The 19,896-nt window shown below is 45.6% G+C and overlaps 1 protein-coding gene across 1 annotated transcript in view; it reads left to right on the top strand.

Moving 5' to 3' along the window:
- DISP3 (dispatched RND transporter family member 3) overlaps window positions 1-7,207 on the top strand; it is a 43,780-nt gene extending 36,573 nt beyond the window's left edge. Inside the window, exons 18-20 of the mRNA XM_036746390.1 lie at window positions 780-893; window positions 1,528-1,694; window positions 6,845-7,207. Of these exons, the coding sequence (XP_036602285.1) occupies window positions 780-893; window positions 1,528-1,694; window positions 6,845-7,207 (644 nt within the window). The remainder of the gene's footprint in view (window positions 1-779; window positions 894-1,527; window positions 1,695-6,844) is intronic.
- The last annotated feature ends 12,689 nt before the right edge of the window (window positions 7,208-19,896 follow it).

Here is a 19,896-nt window from a genome sequence, read left to right as displayed (position 1 = left end):
GGGAGGGAGGGGCCTCATCTAAACATCAGCTGCCTAGACAGGGGAAGGGGTGGGGTAGGCTCAGAGTTTGAATCCCAGTTCTGCCTCTGATCAGCTGGGCCTCCTGGCCAAGGTGACTTATGACTTCTCTGAGTGTGGTGGTGGTAATTATGACCTTGCCTAAATTGTTAAGAGCAGCCCTAAATCCATAGGAGTAAAACTAAACAAATATGTCCATATTATTAACATGAAGCATTATTTTTTCTGGGTCATGTGCTGGGATAGATGTAAATGGACCTAGGGTTTAGTCTTTACAAATACATAGCTGTGTGTTGTTGGACAAGGCTTTTTTAATCTTATGATTATTTATTTATTTTTAATTAATAAATTTATTTTAAATAAGGTTTTGAATTACAAGTTTTCTTCCCCTCCCTCCTCTTTCCCCTCCTGCCCTCCCCAAGATGGCATGTAATTCGATATAGGCTCCACACATACTTTCACATTAAACATATTTTCACGTCAGTCATGTTGCAAAAAACAATTATAATCAATGGAATGAACTATGAGAAAGAAGAAACAAAACAAAAAAGAAAGCAGAATAGTTTGCTTCAATCTTTAGTCAGACTCCATAATTCTTTCTCTGAATGTGGATAGCCTTTTCCATCACGAGTCTTTTGGAGCTATCTTAGAACCTTGGACAAGGCTTTTAACCTCTTCAGTCTCAGACCAGTGTGGAATTCTAGCTGCAGCTTGTGACCTGGGTTGAGATACTTTTATCCTATTTCTCTCCATCATTTCAGGTGTGCAGAGTGCTCTATATGGCCTAGTCCTTTCACTGATAATCTGTGTTGCTGCTGTGGCCGTGTTTACCACCCACATCCTGCTCCTGCTGCCTGTGCTGCTAAGCATCCTAGGTATGGGGGGGAGAGGGGAAGCTCCTGGAGTCTCCACAGGGACTCACCAGAGCACTTTCAACCTGTTACATCTAATTTGTTGCTTCCAATAGGCTTCCTTTCAACAGAAAATCCAAGCCCCCTATGCTTATTAGAAATGTTTGTAAAGTAAGAGTTCCTGAGGTCTTGGTGTGTATAGATGGAGTTTTTCTCCTATGAATAAAAAGTTCATGGGCTTTACGTCAACAATTTGTGTTGCTCAAAGGTCTTTTTCTGCTTTCAGAGGTGTTTTCATAGGTTCATTGATATTTTCTGGTTAGGTAAGTTGGTTGGGGATAAGGGAGCTTTGGATAATTGAGGCTCAATCATATTTCTGTCTCTCTTGAAAATCTTCTTGACTTTCTGTGACCTGCTCCCCCTCTATCCTCTCCTTTGGGTCCTTTGCTCTATTCCTATCACCATCATCTTCCCCCCTTACTTTCAGCCATATCCACACCTGGAAGCCTCCTGCCTATTCATTTTCCCTACTCAATAGTCCTAGCCTTGAATAGGCCAGGCCCCATCCCAGTCAGAAGTACATAGGGCAAGATCAGCAATTTAGCTCAAACCACCCCTTGGCCAGTGCTTCCTGCCTATGGTCTTACTTTCTTTGCAGGCATTGTGTGCTTGGTGGTCACCATCATGTACTGGTCTGGCTGGGAGATGGGTGCTGTGGAGGCCATATCTCTGTCCATCCTTGTGGGCTCCTCTGTGGATTACTGTGTCCATCTGGTGGAAGGGTACCTACTGGCTGGGGAGAGCCTCCCCCTCCACCCAGCTGAGGTAAGAACCTGCCTACCCCGCCCCATCCGTCCCAGGATCCACTGTGCTGTCCCCCAGCCCCCACTAGCTGGAGTCAATGCTCCACATTACTGGGATTCCTTCTGAAGCAATCTTCCTGGTGAGTGGGGCTTAGAAGAGCAGATCTCAAAGCCCTGCTGATGGCTTCCCTCCCCACACAATCATAGCAGTGGCAGTGATGATGATGATGATAAATTACATTTATATTGTATTTCAGAGCTTATGGAACATTTATCCCAGGACAATTCTGCAAGGGCAGTTGTGCCAATATTATTATACCCACTTTGCAGATAACTGAGACCTAGAAAGGGGAAATGTCTTACCCAAGGTCATGCGGCTAGCAAGTATTATAGGTGGGACTTGATTCCATGTGTCTTAACTACTGGTCCAGTGTGATTTCCATTATGCTACAAGAATTGTTTGAGATCTGAGGGTGGGTGTTGTTAAAAGGCAACACCAGGTGAATTATCTTGTTGGTGAATATTTTTGAAGGGCCTGTGGAGTACCTACCAATGAACTAGGTACTTGGTGTCAGAGTCAAGGAGAACAGAAGTCTGAGAACATAAATGGAAACACGTCTTCCATGAAGAACCTCACTGACTCCCTGGGAAAGGTCCCTTTCCTTTTATTACTCTGCATTCTAGGTTTTATGTCTGGAGCACTGCAGAATTCTGGGTCTGTCTTGGTTTGGTTATTTTGTTTTAAAGCTCTGTATTCCATTCAATCATAACAGGATTCCCTTCTTCACTCTTCCTCCATCCTTCCCACCTCCTAACACCTCGGGCCCCCAAGTGCTTGACATAGTGCCTGACACATCATAGAAGCTTAAAAATGCTATTTGACTGACAACAAGAACTAAATCTGGGAAACATATAGCAATGTAAGCAAGAAAGCAGTCCATCAACATTTATCCAGCACTTACTATGTGCCAGGCACTGTGCTAAACCCTGAGGCTACAAAGGAAGGCAAAATCTCAGAGGGAAGGTACTAGCAGGGCTATAAGCTGAGCTTTGAGGGAATCAGGGAATCCAGGAAGACGAGATGGGGAAGGAGAGGATTCTAGGCAGGGGGTATAGCCAGTGCAAAGATATGCAAATGGGACGTGGATGGTCATGCATGGGGAACATCAAGGAAGCCAGTGCAACTGGATCATAGAGCCCATGGATGGGAGTAAAGTATAAGAAGATTGGAAAGGTAGGAAGGGGCCAGGTTGTGAAGGGCTTTACATTCCAAACACAGGATTTAATTTTTTTTTTCTGAAGGTAATAGGGAGCCAGTGGAGTTCATTGAATGAAGGCAGGGTGGGTAATATTGTCAGAGCTTTGCTTTGGGAACATCACTTTGTCAGCTAAGTGGAAGCTAGACTGGGAGTGGGAGGGGCTTGAGATAAGGAGACCATTAGGAGGCTACTACAGCTGGTCTCAGGATTGGGGCTGTGTGAATAAAAAGGCTTAGATAGTGCAATTTGGGCCAGATGTTGGGGGTGGGAGAGGGGAATCCCAGACTGGTCCTCAAGGATCAGCCTCATTTGGCTCCCTGTAGACTCAGAAGAAAATAACTGAGGTTTGTGATTTTTGCTAAAGGAGCAAAATTGAGAATTGGGAGGGGAGAGATGCTAGAAAACAGAAATGACACAGATCAGATCTGTGGGATGAGTTCAAGGGAGGAGTTGAGTTTTCCATGAATTTTATCAACTTCTCCTTGGCTTGTCCTTCATAATCTGTCTTGACTACAGTCACATCCATGCCAGCTAGATATAGAAGAGGGTGACAAAAAGGATAAAAGAGCTTGTTGATCCCAGTGCCTGGAAGAAAGGTGGTGTCTTTGAAATTAACAGGGAAATTGGGAAGTGAGTGGGGGATGTGGGGGGGGGCGGGAGGGGAGAAGGTCTTCCCCACCTGACTCAAACCATAGAATCATAGGCCATGGAACTGGAAGGAACCCTCAGCTCTCTCACTATACATGCGAGGAAAATGGGGCACAGAAGGGAAGAACCGACTTACCCAAGGTCCCGTACAGAGTTAGTTATCTTGAACCTATTTCTCATGGATGCCCGAGCTCTTTCTCCAACACTGGTGAGAAGGATAGCAATGGAGCAAATTACCAGCAGAGATCTAAAGCTCTTGAGCTAACTAGAGATGGTGATAGGGTGGAGAGAGGGCTCAGGGTTAGTGTGCTGTGTACCCAGAGTCCTAGTTAGACAAGGATGGAGAAGGGAGAAAGTGTCCTCCCCTCTTGGGTGGGTCGTGGCCAAGAAGGCATTTTTACTGCTCCAATGTGGTCAGAAGAAGCAACATGGAAGACTGGAGAGAGGGCCAGCATTGGAGTTGGGAAGACTTACCTCTGACGGTGTGGGCTGTGTGACTCTGGGCAAGTCACTTAATCTCCCTATGCTCTAGAAACCTAAAGCAGGGCTTCTTAACCTTTTCTGTGTCATGGATCCCTTTGACAGAAGTCTGTCAAAGCCCCTGGACCTCTTCTCAGAAGAATGGTTTTAAATGTATAAAATAAAATATAGAGGATTACAAAGGAAACCAATTATATTGAAATATACATATATAGAGAGAATCATGTTGAAATGTGCATATGTAGAGAGTAAACTATGTTGAAATATATACATATATGCATACATAAAGTTATGTAAAATATATATGTAATTATATGGAAACATGCATGTATGCATGTGTGTACATATATAGTTATGTTGAAATACACATGCATGCATGCAGAATTATGTTGAAATATATGTATATAGAGTTATATTGAAATATACATGTATGCATGCACGTGTAGATTTCTGTTGAAATACATACATGCATGCGTATATATGGAGAGAGTTATGTTGATATATACACACATACATGCACATTTATCTGAGATCCCTACTGGTAATACACACATGTGCGCATGAGTGAGTTTGTGTGTGTGTGTGTGTGTGCATGAATGCATATGTGTGTACATGTATGTGTGTGTGTGCGTGCATGTGCATGTGTGCGTGTGTGTGTGTGTGTGTGTGTGTGTGTGTGTGTGTGTGAGCTCATGGACCCACAGGCCAAGAACCCCTGCTCTAAATTTGCTAGAAGATACAGCCAAGTTACTGGATTGCATTTGTGGGGAAAGTTTCTATGCTGAGAATTCCCTTCACTCACGAAACCAATGTGGTTAGAGTTAGAAGGGATTTGAGCTCATCCAGGCCAACTCCCTCATTTTACAAGAGAGGAAAGTAAGGCTTAAAGATATCAAGTGACTTGCTCAAGGTCACACAGGTGGTAAGTGGAATTTGAACTCAGATCCTAGGAGTCTGCACCTTGGACCAACTCCAAACAACGTAGCCAGTCTCAAACACTCACTCCAATCTCACCTTGCTTTGTGTTTGGCTCTGACCAGGGTCCTGAAAAAACATGTTAGAAGTACCCCGGACATATTTCTGAAAGATTGACCATGGCAAGCTTCCTTATTCCCTAACCAGGATGCTCTATCCTCCTGCCCTATTCCCTCACATATGTAGTACAGTACCTATGGGTACTTCATAGGCAGGTATATTATTTCCCACATGTACCCTGGGGAGAGGTAGGGTTGCCTGGTAGATAGAGTCAGGAAGACCTGGGCCCATGTCCCACCCCTGACACATATGGATTATGTGATGCTGGGCAAATTATTTGACTTATATGTCCTAGACAACTCTCTAAGACTGTAAGTTGCAGAGCAGGTACTCATTTACCTTGGTGGAGAGGTTTCTCTAAATCATTGAAATCAAAGATGTGACCTCCACCTTCACCCCCCAATGAAATGTACCCTGAGATGCCAGGGATGGCATAACATAGTAGATAACAGTCTGGACTTAGCATCAGGAAGACCAGGATTTGACATGTACTAGCTGGCATGACCAGAGGTGAGACATGTAACATTTAACATGTAGTCTGAGGCTTAGACAACTAAAATATCTACTAAATAAGAGATGAGACTCGACCTTCATCAGTGCTCTACCTCCTTGTCTTATATTGGCGGGGTTCATCTCCAGCCATTCTGATTTATATCGGGCCACTGGACCCAGATGGCTCTGGAGGAGAAAAGTAGGCTGATGGCTTTGCACAGCCTTCCCTCACTTGAATCTAATTCACTTGCAAGTCATGGCATCACCTTCCTGATGTCATGGTCCTCTTCGAGAATGAAGGACAAACCACAACAATGACTTATTGACAGTCATTACTCTCTCACCTTCTCCCTATGTTTCCTGTCTCCCTCTCTGTCTCTCTGTTTTTGATCTCTCTTCCTCTCTGTGTCTCTCTCTTCTCCTCCTCTCCACCTCCTCCTCCTTCTTCTTTTCCTTCTTCTTCCTCTCTCTCTCCTTCTCCCTCCTCCTCTCTCTCAATCACTCTCTCTTCTTTCTCTCCTCCCTTCCCTCTCTCTTCTCTCTCTGTGCATCTTTCTGTGTCTGTCATTGTCTCACACACACAAGCAGCAGGAAGCATACATCACCTTACCTTACAAACATACAGGTATATTTCATATATACACACATATGTATATAATATACATAATACACACACAACCATGCTCCATATACTGAAGTATGTTACACACATTTGTCCCATCAGCCCCAGGTGAGATGAAGGGAGGAAGATGGGTCCTCCGTGTTCTGAGCAGTACTGAGTGGTAGGAGAGTGTGATATTAACCCTATCCATCAACTCCCAGAGCTGGTGAGGGTAGTTGGGTGGGGTAGGAGAGGGGTGCTGATCCAGTTGTCCATCCTGGAGTTCTCTTCATCCTCTACCCACTCTAGTACTAAGTGCTATCCCAATGGGACTGAGGCACATCATGGTTCACCATTCATAGGACTTGCTTCCTGGGCAGGGTCTGCACCTACATCATGGAATCCCAATTGCTACAGTGAAAAGACTGTGGAGACCTAGAACTAGAGTTTAAATCTTGACCACTCAACTTACTACCTGTGTGACCTTGGGCAGGTCATTTCATCTCTGACTCAATTTCCTCATTTATAAAATGAGATTGGATAAATCCAAGGTCTCTTAACCATATGAGCCTACAAACCTGAAATCTGGGGCATCCCACAGGTTCTAGGTTCTCTCCTGATTGAAACCCTCCCCATCTCTCTTTTGCCTTTGGACAGGACCCAAGTGCCCAGCGCCAGTGGAGGACCCTAGAGGCTGTCCGGCACGTAGGTGTGGCCATTGTCTCAAGTGCTGTCACCACAGTCATAGCAACGGTGCCCTTGTTCTTCTGTATTATTGCTCCCTTTGCTAAATTTGGGAAGATCGTCGCACTCAACACGGGGGTCTCCATTCTCTACACTCTCACCGTCAGCACAGCCCTGCTGGGTATCATGGCACCCAGCTCCTTCACCCGAAGCAGGACTTCCTTCCTTAAAGCCCTTGGGGCTGTACTCTTGACTGGTAGTCTGGGCTTGGGTATCTGTCTTCTGCTTCTAAGAAATGGATACAAAATCCCCCTACCCAGTGGGACCAACCTCTAGTCCTGGGACATCCACTACCTTTTCTTTCCTTTATTCTGACTTTATTTTTTTTAAAAGGGACATTTTTTGTAAACTTTCTGCCTGAAGGAAAAACCAGGGTGGGGGGAGGGGCAGAGAGGAGGGAGGGGACTCCAGGGCAGGGAAAGCATGGGAAAGGGAGTCTGATTTTTGACTCTGGTGGCACTTTATTGCATAGCAAGGCACTGAACTCTTTATTTCCTTGGTCCCCAGACTGAGCAGTGTCCAAGACACAATGGAGGAAGGGCACAGGGCCCCTCCACTGCCTAGGGACAGAGCTGAGGACAAAGTGGGAGCCCAGTTGACAGGTGGTGGCCACTACCCAGCAGTGACCTCTCCTGGCTGGGTGTCTCAGGCTATACTCTTGATCTTTCACAGATGTTGGAAAGGGCCAGTCCCCTCAGGCTCTTGAGCCATTAGGGTAGAAATGGCGCTCCCACCCAACACTCTTTTCCCTATTTTTTTCAAAGAGCACAGCAGGGACAAGGGAACAGGAAGGTGGGAGTTTCCCTTCTTTGCTCCCTACCCAAGACACTTTCCCCTCTATCCCCACCACAGATTGTCCCCTCTTCCTAAAGGGTTCCTGACTACATAAGAGAAGGGTCCAGAGATCCCCTTCCTGGATTGCATGTTATCTTTTCCCTTTCCATCCTCCCCAGGGTCTCCTAAGGGCCCTGTCTGATGATTCCAGGGTCCTGACCACAATCCTCCCCAGATCAGTTTCCTTTCCTGGAACCAAGAGTCCAGAGCCCACCCAGGCTCATTGCCCCCGTGCCCATCCCCAGGGCCTAAGGTTGAGATAGCTTTGGAAGAAGGGACCTAGAGAACAGTGGACACTACAAGGGAGAGCTGAAGGCCCACTCGCCCCCACCCACTCAGATCGAATGGTTTTTATTAAAGCAAACTGGAAGTGCAGACCAGTATCATCAACAAGTCCATTTGAAGCATTGATGACTCCATCATTTTCTTAAAATGGAGATAATTAGCTGTGAAAGCTGTGCTCAGCCACCCGACCCAAAGGGAAGGGGGAAGGAAACTCACTGGGAGGGGATGCAGAGCTGGATCTGCAAGACGGAGCAAGGCAAAGGGGAATTTGCTTTCAGAGGAACGTCTCACAAATGGAAACACAATGCACAGATTAGCGGATTGAGAGCTCAAAGGAATGCTTTGTTCAATTGGCTCATTTTACAGATGAGGAAACTGAGGCCCAGAGGGACAAAGTGATTTATTTGAGGTCACACAGTTGGAAAATTGGCATTTGAACATAGTTTGTCTGGTTGCAAATACAGTTCTCTTTCTCCTGCATCATAACTCTTAGGGCTCTAGACCTGGAGCTCAAAGGGACCTGAGAGACCATCTAGTGATTCTAGTCCAACCTCTGAAGAAACTGAGGCCCTGGGGGAGCAAGGTAAAGTGACTCGCCCAAGGTCATGCAGATAACAAGCATCAGAGGCAAGACTTAAAGCCAGGTTCTCTGGTTCTCAAGCCAACATTGTCTCCATTATACACCACCACTTCCAGCAACATGGGATGGCAGAAGATTCAATTCAATCCGGCTCATCCAACAAGCACTTATTAGGTACCTACTGTGTGCTAGGCATTATAGTGCCAGGTCCTGAGGATATAAAGACACAAAAGTCTCCTCCTTTTTTGGGGGGGTGGTGGTGAGGAACAACATGTACTCAAAAGTACATGTGAAATACAGACACAACAGAGGGAGCACAAAAAGGGATCTGGGTTCAAATTCTGCCTCTGACGTATATTGACTGTGTGACCCTGGGCAAGTCACTTAGTCTCTTAGTTATCTTCAACCATACTCTTAAGACTATAAATTGCATCAATAGAAGGAGTTTCCTAACCTGGACATCTCTTTTACCTATAAAATCACAGATCCTTTCCTTATGCCTATACAAAGTAAATTCTGGGGTGAGTTTCAAAGTTGTAAGTGGCAATCAGGAAAGGCTTCCTGTAGGAGGTGGCGCTTGAGCTGAGCTTTGAAGGGGTGCTGTAGAATCCAAGAGGCTCAGGGGAGGAAGGAGAAATTTCCAGGCATGGGAAACAACCTATACAAAGGTGTGGTGGTGGGACATAAAATGTTATGCCTGGGAAAACATCAAGTGTTCTAGTGTGGCTACCATACAGATTGTTTGAGGGAAGGTTGTGGAATTAGAGTAGAAAGAGAGATCAGAGTCAGTTTTCAAAGGGCCCAAGGCATAGGTAAAGGAGCCTGAACTTTCTTTCAATGGTAACAGGAGCCCCCGTAGATTCCTGAGCAAAGGAGTTACATGGTCAGACCCATGCCCCAAGAATATCATTTTAGGAAATGCCAGCTTGATACTGCCTCTTCCATTTAAGGGGCCCCAGGTTATAATGCCTTATGTCAGTCCACAATATGTTATTATTTTCAAGCGTGTGCCTAGACCTCTCATTGGACATAACACCCCTGCCCAAAGATCCTCTACTAAAGGCAGCTAGATGGCTCGGAGCATAGAGCACTGAACCTGGAGACAGGGAGGCCTGAATTAAAATCTGGCCTCAGACATTTACTAGCTGTGTGACCCTGGGTAAGTCACTTAACCCCTGTCTGCCTAAGTTTCCTCAACTATAAAATGAGGCCAATAATTGTTCCTGACGGAGTTGGGAGGATCAAATGAGAAGATGTTTGTAAAGCACTTAGCACTAATAAATGCTTATTCACGTCCCCTGCTCATTTAAATGAAAACGACAGTCACAGAGTTTAATGGGGGATGGAGGGCAGGGTCTTGTGCAGATTTAACCAAGATATAACTGATCCCTTAGTCACCTGGGCAAGCAAGTCGCAGGGAGGCAATGCAGTGCAGTGGAAAGAGGACTGGATTTGGCATTAGAGGAGCTGAGTTCAAATCCCGACTCTGCCACTTGATGTTTGTATGACTTTCAGCCAGTTATTTCCCCTCTCTAGGTCTCGGTTTCCTCATCTGTAAAATGAGGTGGTTGGACCAGATGCTATCTAAGGTCCCTTCCAGGTGTGCTCCCTTATGAAATGTGAGAGAAATGTCAGAAGGGCAGGGAATTTTAGTGATAGTTATGGACAAGATGTGTGATGTTATTGACGTAGGGACCACCCAGGTGAAGAAACTCCCTCTACCAACACATCTTCTCTACTCAGAGAGTTACCTAGGGCGACCAAGAGGGTAAGTGACTTTCCACAGTTGCACAGCTAATAAATGTCAGAGGCCAGATTCAGCCCAGGTCAGCTTGGCTTAGATGCCAGCTCACCATCTGGTATCATGCTACCATCTCCATTTTAGAGATGGCCACCTGGGAAATTCCTGGGATGACTGTCAGTCTCCCCAAAATATTCCAGAGAAGGGGCAGCTAGAGTAGAGGACCTGAGTTCAAATCTAGCCTCAGACACTTGACACGCTTACTAGCTGTGTGACCTTGGGCAAGTCACTTAACCCCAACTGCCCAGCCTTGCCCCCTCCAAAAAAATATTTCAGAGAAGGGGAGGTGGGAGCAAGAGGAAGCCTAATATTCACACTAATGTTCAACCAGGAGAGGGCAGATATCCTTGGGGATCACCTTGTAATGGAACTTCTCTTCTTACCTTCCTGACTCCTGCTTTCTCATGTCTAACACATCTAATACTCTATGACTTCCAAAGTACTTTATAAGTGTTAATTCATTTGATGCTCATAACAACCTTATGAAATTATTCCCCACTTTACAGAGAAGGAAACTAAGGCTTGGGTGTTAATTACATGCCTGGGGTGACACAGCTAATATGTCCAAGGCAGGATTAGAACCCCAGTATTCCTGATTCCAAGCCCGCATCTATGCAGCATTGCCACACCAAAGATTCAGAATCCCAGTCCTTCATTCCCATCCCAGAGAAGGCTACTTTGCTGGCAGACTATACCAGGCCACCTGGATAGCCCAATGGTTGGAGCTCAGTAGTAATCATCCCACAGATTTGATCTCACATAATTCCGTGATCCATGATTCCATGATTCTCACATATCCCATGATCCACCAAGTCAGAGGTCTAAATTATCAATCACAAAGGGGCCTCAGCAAAAGGATGTGAGTGACCTAGTAAAGTTTTCCCCTACAGGCAGAGACACAGCTGCCTATACATTGGCCAGTGATGCTCCACTCGTTCCACCATCCCTCCTTTCCCCAGACTGACTCAGTCCTCCCACCTGCTCCTCAGCAGCATCTTTGTGGTGGGCAGATGGAGCGAACAGGCTAGATTGGGGGCCTATGTTTTCCTTTCACAATCAGTCATCTTTGCTGAGTCACCACCCAGTCCGTGCTGTAAGTTCAGCCTTCCCCAGCCAGAAGCCACCTGGGCTCCTTTGGGATGCCCCTGTGAAAGAATTAACTCCGTGCCCACTGGACCTTCCTGTTGAAAAGTTTGTTGTTCAGTCATGTCCAACTCTTCTTGACCCCATTTGGGGTTTTCTTGGCAGAGATATTGAAGTGGTTTGCGATTTCCTTCTCCAGCCCATCTTACAGATGAGGAAACTGAGGCAAATGGGGTTCAGTTTCTTGTCCAGGGTCACACAGCTAATAAGTATCTCAGGCCACATTTGAACTCGGGTCGTCCTGACTCCAGGCTTGAGCTCTATTCACTATGATGCCATCTAGATGCCCCAGTTAAAGAGTGACTTCCTTTTTAAGATTAAAAAAAAGTGTGTTGGTGGGTGTGAGCAGCACCTATACTGGGTCTGGCTTTAGTTTTCTTCTCCATAAAATGAGAGGGTTGAAGGTCCCTCCCATAGCTAACTTTATAATCTCTTTATCCTACTTCCTCCTTCCCCTGGGGCCTTGAACAAGTGATTTCACCTCTCTCAGCCTCAGTTTCCACATTTGTCAAATGAAGAGGCTTGATCAGATGGTGGTCTTCTAGGGTTCCTTCCAGCTCCAAGTTATATGATCCCAAATATAAAGCCCAGACTAAGAAAGGAGCCAGTGATAGAAAGGTGGGGAGTGAGTCGGAAGGAAGGGTCAGAGACACCCAGCTCCCATTCCTGAGGAAAGGGAGTTGGGAATGGAAACATCACTGAATTTTAGAATGAGTTCCAAGGAACCTCAAAGGCCAGCTTGTCCAAGCCATGCATTTCTCGGGGAGAATGGGGAGAACTGAGGAAAGAGAAAGCCTCACCAAACCCTTAGGAGCAGAGGGTGGTTAGTGGTGGTGGGATCACAGATTCAGGGATCTATTTGAACTGGAGCCCCTGAACTCTACTCGTGTCCTCACTGCACTGGGCTGGGCGGTCTGGCAGCTGGGGTTTTGTTTCTTTATTTGCTTGCTTATTTGTTTGTCTGTTTATATCAGCAAACACCTTAGCAGTGGGCTAGAAGGAAGAGATCATCTAATCCCACGTTCTGATTTTATGGGTGAGGAAACAGGCTAGAAAGGTAAAAGGAAGAGGAGGTCATAACCTCATTTTATTCTTTTTTGTTTTGTTTTTTTGGGATTGGGTCTTCCTGTGTCACCCAAGTTGGAAGTTTAGTGTCTACTCACGGACCCAGTCCTATTACTGACTGACACAAGGACTTTATCTGGCTCCATTTTTTTGACCTGGTCTAGTTCACCTCTTCATAAGCAGCCTGGTGGTTCCCCACTCCAACAGACTCCTCATATTGGTGCCACAAATAGTGCATATAAGTCAATAGAATTGACTTAGCCATACTGCGCCTTAGAACTCCCAAGCTCAATCAGTCCACCATCCTTGGTCTCCCCAGTAAGAGGGATTATAGGCATGCGCGGCCATGCCTGAGTCACTCTCTCACTTTTGTAGTCAAGGGAAGGCTGGGGAAGTAAAAGGAAGACAGAACCAAGTACTTAGAGCTTATGGACCTTAGGGGCCATAGATTGCCACCACCCCATTGTATTGATAAGGAAACCAAGATCCAAAGGGTTGAAGTGATTTGCCAAAGTTCCCCAGCTAGGACCTGAACCCAAGACGTCTGACTCCCAATCTAGACTTCATTTCACTCTTCAACATTAGTTGACATCTGAGACTAAGCCCTGAAGGAACAGGCTCCAGCTGCTGCTAAATGAAAATGTCACAGTTACTTTTAAGACTCTTATCTAAATGACTCTGAAAATTGAGTCAAGTGCTGGCAAGTCCCTGCCCCCTAAGCTACCAGCTACTAAAACTCCCAGGTTCTGGGACTCAGTGCCTAGGAAAAGGCCTTTGTGCTTAGGGAGACCCAACTGTCAAAGGTATTATGAAGAGCTCAACCTCCTGGACCATCACCCCTAGGGCAATGGAAGGAGATTGATGGGGGCTGAAATAGGGAGGGGTATAGGGGAACGAAGGAATCCATCAAGTTGAAGTGACAAATTAGATACTTAGGAAAGTGGAACTCTACCTGAATCCCAGTCTTAAAAATGCCTGAGACCGTGGTATTAATAGTGGGCACATTTGCATTGTGTCTGCATATCATTTGCATGCTATTTGATTAATATATAGTTGAAGAGAAACCCTCAGCTCACCCAGTCCTTTTTTTTTTTCCCCAGAAACCTGCTCCAGTCATTTGTCAGGGACTGGGGAGGGAGGTGGGTTGTTTTAGTGATTACCCTGGAATAGCTGGGCTCCCTCTAGGTGAAGCCAGTAGTGACTAAAAATTCAGCTGTGAAGCAGTTAGCAAGAATGATGCCACCCTTTTTAGTGAGCCTAGCCTGCTACCAAGTGCCGACACGGGTTTATCTTGCCCATCTCCTCCTAGAGCCTACAGCCCCTGGAATGATGAGATCATTGGCTCATAAGCCTAGATCTGCAAGGGTCACCAGAGGCCATAGAAACCAGATCCCTCTTTTGACAGATTAGAAAGCTGGGGCCCAGAGAGGTTTCAGGACTGCACACTGCTGCTAATTCACTGAACGACGGTGGGCAAGTCACTTGCTCTCTTTGGGCCTGAACCCAAAAGCAGAACTCTAATTTTAGGCATGGTAGAGAAGAGGAAGGAAGGATGTTTTGGGATTAGAGGCCCCCTTTGATCATGTGGATCACTTTTTCTGGGGTCTATGTATAAAGCTAAGACCAGGATTAAAATTCTAGCTTAGCCACTTCCTACCTGTGTGACCAGGGGACTTGGTTTTCCTTTCTCTAAAATGAGGAGATTGGATTAGATTATCTCTAAGGTCCATTCCAGCTCTGACTCTATGATCCTGTGATCTGAATCAGTGCATGATCATTTGTCAAACAGGCTGTGTTGCTCTCCCAGGGAAAGGAAGCTGACTGCTCAGTTCATGCCAGCTGATGAGGTCAGGGAAAAGCTCCAGGCTGGGCTTCCTCCTTCATCCTCTGCCTCCACTCTGAAAAGATGTGCTCCAACAGGATCAGGGCTGCCCTTTAGAGAGAAGACACTGATTCCTAGGGCAAAAATCTTAATGCTTATTTACCACCAATGCACAGATTGCAGTCTTAATGAGTCTTTGGCCAACCTTAATGAAGTGGCATTCATTACCAGCAGGCAGGGCTGCCAATGGGGAGGGAGGGATCAGGCTGACGGGCTGACACAGAGCAGGGAGGAGTGACAAGGGGCTAAGTGGGGAGAGAGAGGAAGTCAAACAAGTGACAGGCAGAACCCTCTACCCCCTCCTCCTTCCTTTCCTCTCCCAATTCCTTGAAGCTAGGGTTAGGATCTGAACTCTATAGTCTCGTAGTTCTAGAGCTCATGGAGACCTTAGGGACCATCTAGTCCAATGCCCTCGTTTTACAGATGAGGAGACCGAGGTCCAGGGAGGTGAATAGATATGTTCAAGGTCACACAAGCTGTGAGTAGGCTGTCTGAGCCCATGGGTTCCAGTAAGCCTCCATAAGTGACAGGGACAGGGTGTGAACCCATATCCTCTTACTCCAGAGCTAGCTCTTTCTCCTGTCCCATGCTGCCTGCAGAGTTCTTGAATTCAAGGGGCCTTGTAGGACCTAGTTCTCCTGGGTTGACTTCCAGCCCATCATCACATATATTTCGTGATGCTGGGGTAAATACTCCCTCTGGACCTGGCACCTCCAATAGGGATAAGCAGTGCTCACCCCAGCTTCCACCTGTGTTGGGAGATCAGCTGAAGTCAGGTCGACCTTTAAACTTTCTCTCTTTGAGTAACTGAGAAAGAGAAAGAGAGAGGGGGGAGGGAGGGAGGGAGGAAGGAAGGAAGGAAGAAATCTCCTAGAAGAGCAGGCGAATGAGTGAAAAGATAGAGCAGGTGGTCAGATTTCAGGGTGCCAGCCACATGGGACATGTGGCCTTGTCAATGGCCTTTTCTTGCTTCTTACATATGCATACATCATTTCTTCAGCTTTCCTTTGGCTTCATTCTCCAATAGTCCCTCAGTCCATAAAACAGTATTCATTCCTTTGTCCCCTACCTTATTTTATTCCTTTCTCTCCATCTCTTTCTTAAATAAATTAAATTTCAACAACTACTTGTTTAGTATCACTTATTCAGCACCACTACGTGTTAGACATTTGTACCTGGTTAGAGATACAAAGGCAAAAAATTAAAAAGCACCTGCCCTCAAGGAGCTTATATTCTACCAGAGTTGGGATCACAGAAATACAAAAGGTACACAGGTAAGTAAATACAAAGCATGAATGCACAAATTTAGGGTGTGTTTGGAAGAGATCAGGAAAGGTCTCATGCAGGAGGCAGAACCTGAATGGAATCTTGAAGGGGACCAGGAGTTCTGGGACGCAGAGGTAAAGAGGGAGGGCATTCCAGGAATGGGAAACAGCCTATGCAAAGGCACAGAGATAGGAACTGAAATTCTGAGTTTGGGAAAACTGGGGCTAGAACATAGAGTTTGTGAGGGGGAGTGACATATACTCTATAGCATATAGAAAGGTAGGCTGGAGAAAGATTGTGAAGGCTTTGATATTGAATTCATTCACTTACTCCCTCATTCATTCATTCTCACTCATTCATTCATTCTCATTCATTCATTCATTCTCACTCATTCATCCTCATTCACTCACTCATTCATTCTTATTCATTCATTCTCACTCACTCATTCATTCTCATCCATTCACTCATTCTCACTCATTTATTCATTCTCACTCATTCATTCATTCTCACCCACTCATTCATTCTCACATACTCATTCATTCATTCATTCAACAAGCATTTATTAAATGCCTATTACTGTGTTATTATATAGGCACTATAAAAAGTGTTAGAGATACAAAGAAAAAAATGATCTTCTCTCCCTTTCTCCTTTCCTAATTCTCTCCCATACCCAATTGATAGTCTGTGTTCTAAGGCCCTCCCAGCTCCCACATTCTGTGTTCTAAGAGCCCTCCCAGTTTTGACATTCTACATTCTAAGGCCTCTCCTATTCCTTAACTATGTGACAAGTCAGAGGAAAGGGGCAGATTTTTTACAGAACCCTAGTCTTCTTCCATCAATTAGCCACCAATCAAAATCCCATTTGCTCCTCACAAGCACCTGCCTGGGAGAGACACCACAACTGTGACCTCCATTGTCTCCCTTCCCCCTTCAGGGTCTCCAGGAGCATGTTGCCACTAGCTAAAATGGATACATATCACAACCCCACCACAGCCAACAGGAAAGCGAGCATCTTCCTTTCTGCTGAGTCCACGATTTTATTATCTCTGCCTCCGAGCAGATGTCTGCAAGCCTGTTGGCTAATTGTCATAAAAAGCAGCTTAGTATCAACTGGACTGAAGCTCAAATCATTGTATTTGGCAGTCATCCTCCAACAGTTGCACTGGACAGGTCTTAACGATCTCATCTAACAGGTCAATTCGTTTGGCAACCTTGGGGGAGGAGGAAATGAGGTTTATTTTACTTATCCCACCTCCTGGTGGGCCCATCCAGAGACAGACAGCCCTACTTAATCCTAGCCATTCCATAGAGGCTGTGATGAAACCCTCTAATGAGCTATTGTAGTTCGACTGGTAACACCTACCCTTCAACATGCTCAGGCTCGAAAAGCTCTCTTCTTTGTCACATCAAGCAAAATTCTGGCATCTCTGCGAAGTGTTTGGCCAAGCACTTGGAGTGGATTCAAATCTCCTTCTGGAGGAAAATATTCCCCTCCTCTCCAGTGGCCCACATCCATGCAAAAAGGGGCTGGCTTTCCATCCGCGAAAGGGAGGGAAGCAGTCTCTTGGACTTTCCCAGCAAAACATCCACTTGTCTGGTATTGCAGACATATGGATTGCTTTTTAATCAACAACACAGACTATTGACACTTTAGGCCTTGGACAGAGAATTCTGCCGTAAACGTTTGTTGTTGAACCCTGAATTGACTAAGGTCCAGCTCTTGCCCACAGCTCACTTAAGACAGCTGATCTCAGAAAGAGTCAGACTAATGAACACATTAATTGTCCATCCTTCTCAGTTTCTCAGCTCTTGCCTCGCATTAAGTTAGAGCACCAGAAATCTTGGACCAAGTTATCTCAGCTCCCTGCAGAAATACCTTCACAGGCTTAAGATTTAGAGTTCCACTCTCCACTCTCCTCCAGAGTTGATACCAGACACATCCTCTTGAGCAATGCTCCTTTGTCTTCTGCAGATATTGCCTGCAATACGTTCCCCGGTGTCCCTTATATATGACCCACTGATAAATTCCTTCTGGAAATCAGAGCCAGGAAAAAGCTTGTCTCTGCAGATGAATTTGTGTGCTTTCTTTTATCAGCCCCTGAGAACTACATAACTCATCTTGTTTTCCTCCCTGGTCTAGCTGCCAGGAAACCCAAAGGAAAATTCAGTACCCAGTGACAGTAACTAAGTCATCTCAGGTGCCTGATAACATCTATTCCCTTGCTCTTTTTAATTGGTTTCGTTTTGGATCAGGTTTCTTTTTAAGTTATCTTATTTTATGCTGTGTCGTGTCTTATAAACAGCTTCAAATCCTTTCTGATAGGAAGAGGGATCCAACCCACAAAATAAATATATGATAAGAATGAATGAATGGAGTCACTGAGTGAATGAACAAACAAACATGAATAGGGGGCCTAATTAATATATTTCACCCCCAGAATGAAAGTTCTTGGTCTTCGTTAATCACCCCCATCTGTCTCAATCTGCAGTATCTAGCTCTAGAAAATGGAGGGTAGTGGGAGGAAGAGGGAAATGAGAAATAGACCTGTTCCTGGGTTCTCCTTTCCCCTTAGAGGGGAGTGGGTGGGATTGAGAGAGTTCTCTGGAACAAGGGAGTCCCTCCTGGGAAAATGTAGAGTCCCCCTACTGACCCTTGATTCCTACAGCTGGATTGTCAGGGCCATATTCCTCTAGTGTAGGAGGCAGCTATAAAAAGGGTAAGTCCTGGTCTGGGTGTCCAATTTATGTCTCCAGGAAAGGCCCATGGATCAGCCAGAGATGTCAGGGAAAACAGCCCCTGAAAATAACATGTCAAGCAATGAGAATCAGTTGCAAAGCTTTATGGCAAGCAAGGGGGAAGATGGGGAAAGGGAGATAGGGAAAGAGGACTCAGGCATCCATTCTACCTGGAGTATAATTCATGTAAAGGCAGCTCTTTGTTGGGAAGCATAGAGAAGCAGGTCCATTCAGCAGGAAGGGGAGGTGCTCCAGCAGAAAGCAGTGTTCCTGCTGGGGGTTGGGGGAGAAGATGCTCCAGTGGGAAGGAGTGCTCCTGCTGGAGGGGAGGTACATTCCAAAGTGCTCTTCTGAGAGTGAGGTTCTTACACCATGGTTCTGGGTGGCTTCCCTGGCTGGATTATCTATCAGGGGTCAGGGCAAAATACTCTTTTGGGGAGTTTGCATATCAGCGAGAAAAACAACCTGGTGGTAGACAAAATATTATTTTGGGGGTGACAACTGTTCCAACCTTCAAAAAATGTTGTTGTCCATATTTTTCTATGAGTATGTTCTATAGGTTTACAGCCTCCCTTAAGGGGCGAGTGTCCTGAAGGCCTCAAAACCATCAGATCTAATCTTATAAGAATGGTTTCCATGTATATATTCTATAAACTACAGCCTTCCTTAAGTGGAAACCATCATGGTGGTCTCCAGACCACTGGGCCTAATCTTATAACAGAGGGACAAAGGTATGGAATGGATTAAGAGACAGGAGACTTGGGTTCTAGTCATGGCTTCACTCCTTCTTATCTCTGTGGACTTGGGCAGGTCTCTGGTCTTTAATTTCCCATCAATAATAAAAGAGGACTGAACCCAATGATCTCTAAAGTCCCTTCCTGGTCTTCTAGCCTATGGTTAGATGATAGGAGTGATGGATTTAGAACCAAAAGACTTGGGTTTAATTCTCAGTCCTGCTACTAATTACTACCTGTGCACCCTGGGAGAAGTCCCTTAACCTCTCTGGTCCTCAGTTTCCTTTTTCTGTAAAAAGAGACAGTTTGGACTAAATGGCCTCTTTCCTTCTTTTTTTCTTATTTTTAGAGGGGGAAGGTAGGGCTATTGGGGTTAAGCAACCTTCCCAAGGTCACACAGCTAATAAGTATGTCAAGTGTCTGAGGTCGGATTTGAACTCAGGTCCTCCTGACTTCAGGGCCGGTGCTCTACTCACTGTGCCACCTAGCTGCCCCAGCCTCTTTTCTTCTATCACTAAATCTCTGACTAGAACCTCTCTGCCCTGCCTCTGATCCCTGCAAGGCTAAAGCTTGTGGCAATCACCCCCAAAGAAAGGGAACTCCTCTGCTGTACAACCAGCCCAGAACATGTCATGAAGT

The sequence above is a fragment of the Trichosurus vulpecula genome, chromosome 2, assembly GCF_011100635.1.
Source record: "Trichosurus vulpecula isolate mTriVul1 chromosome 2, mTriVul1.pri, whole genome shotgun sequence".
Classification (NCBI taxonomy): domain Eukaryota; kingdom Metazoa; phylum Chordata; class Mammalia; order Diprotodontia; family Phalangeridae; genus Trichosurus; species Trichosurus vulpecula.
Note: the sequence above shows the minus strand (reverse complement) of the source record. Positions and strands in the feature narration are given on the sequence as shown.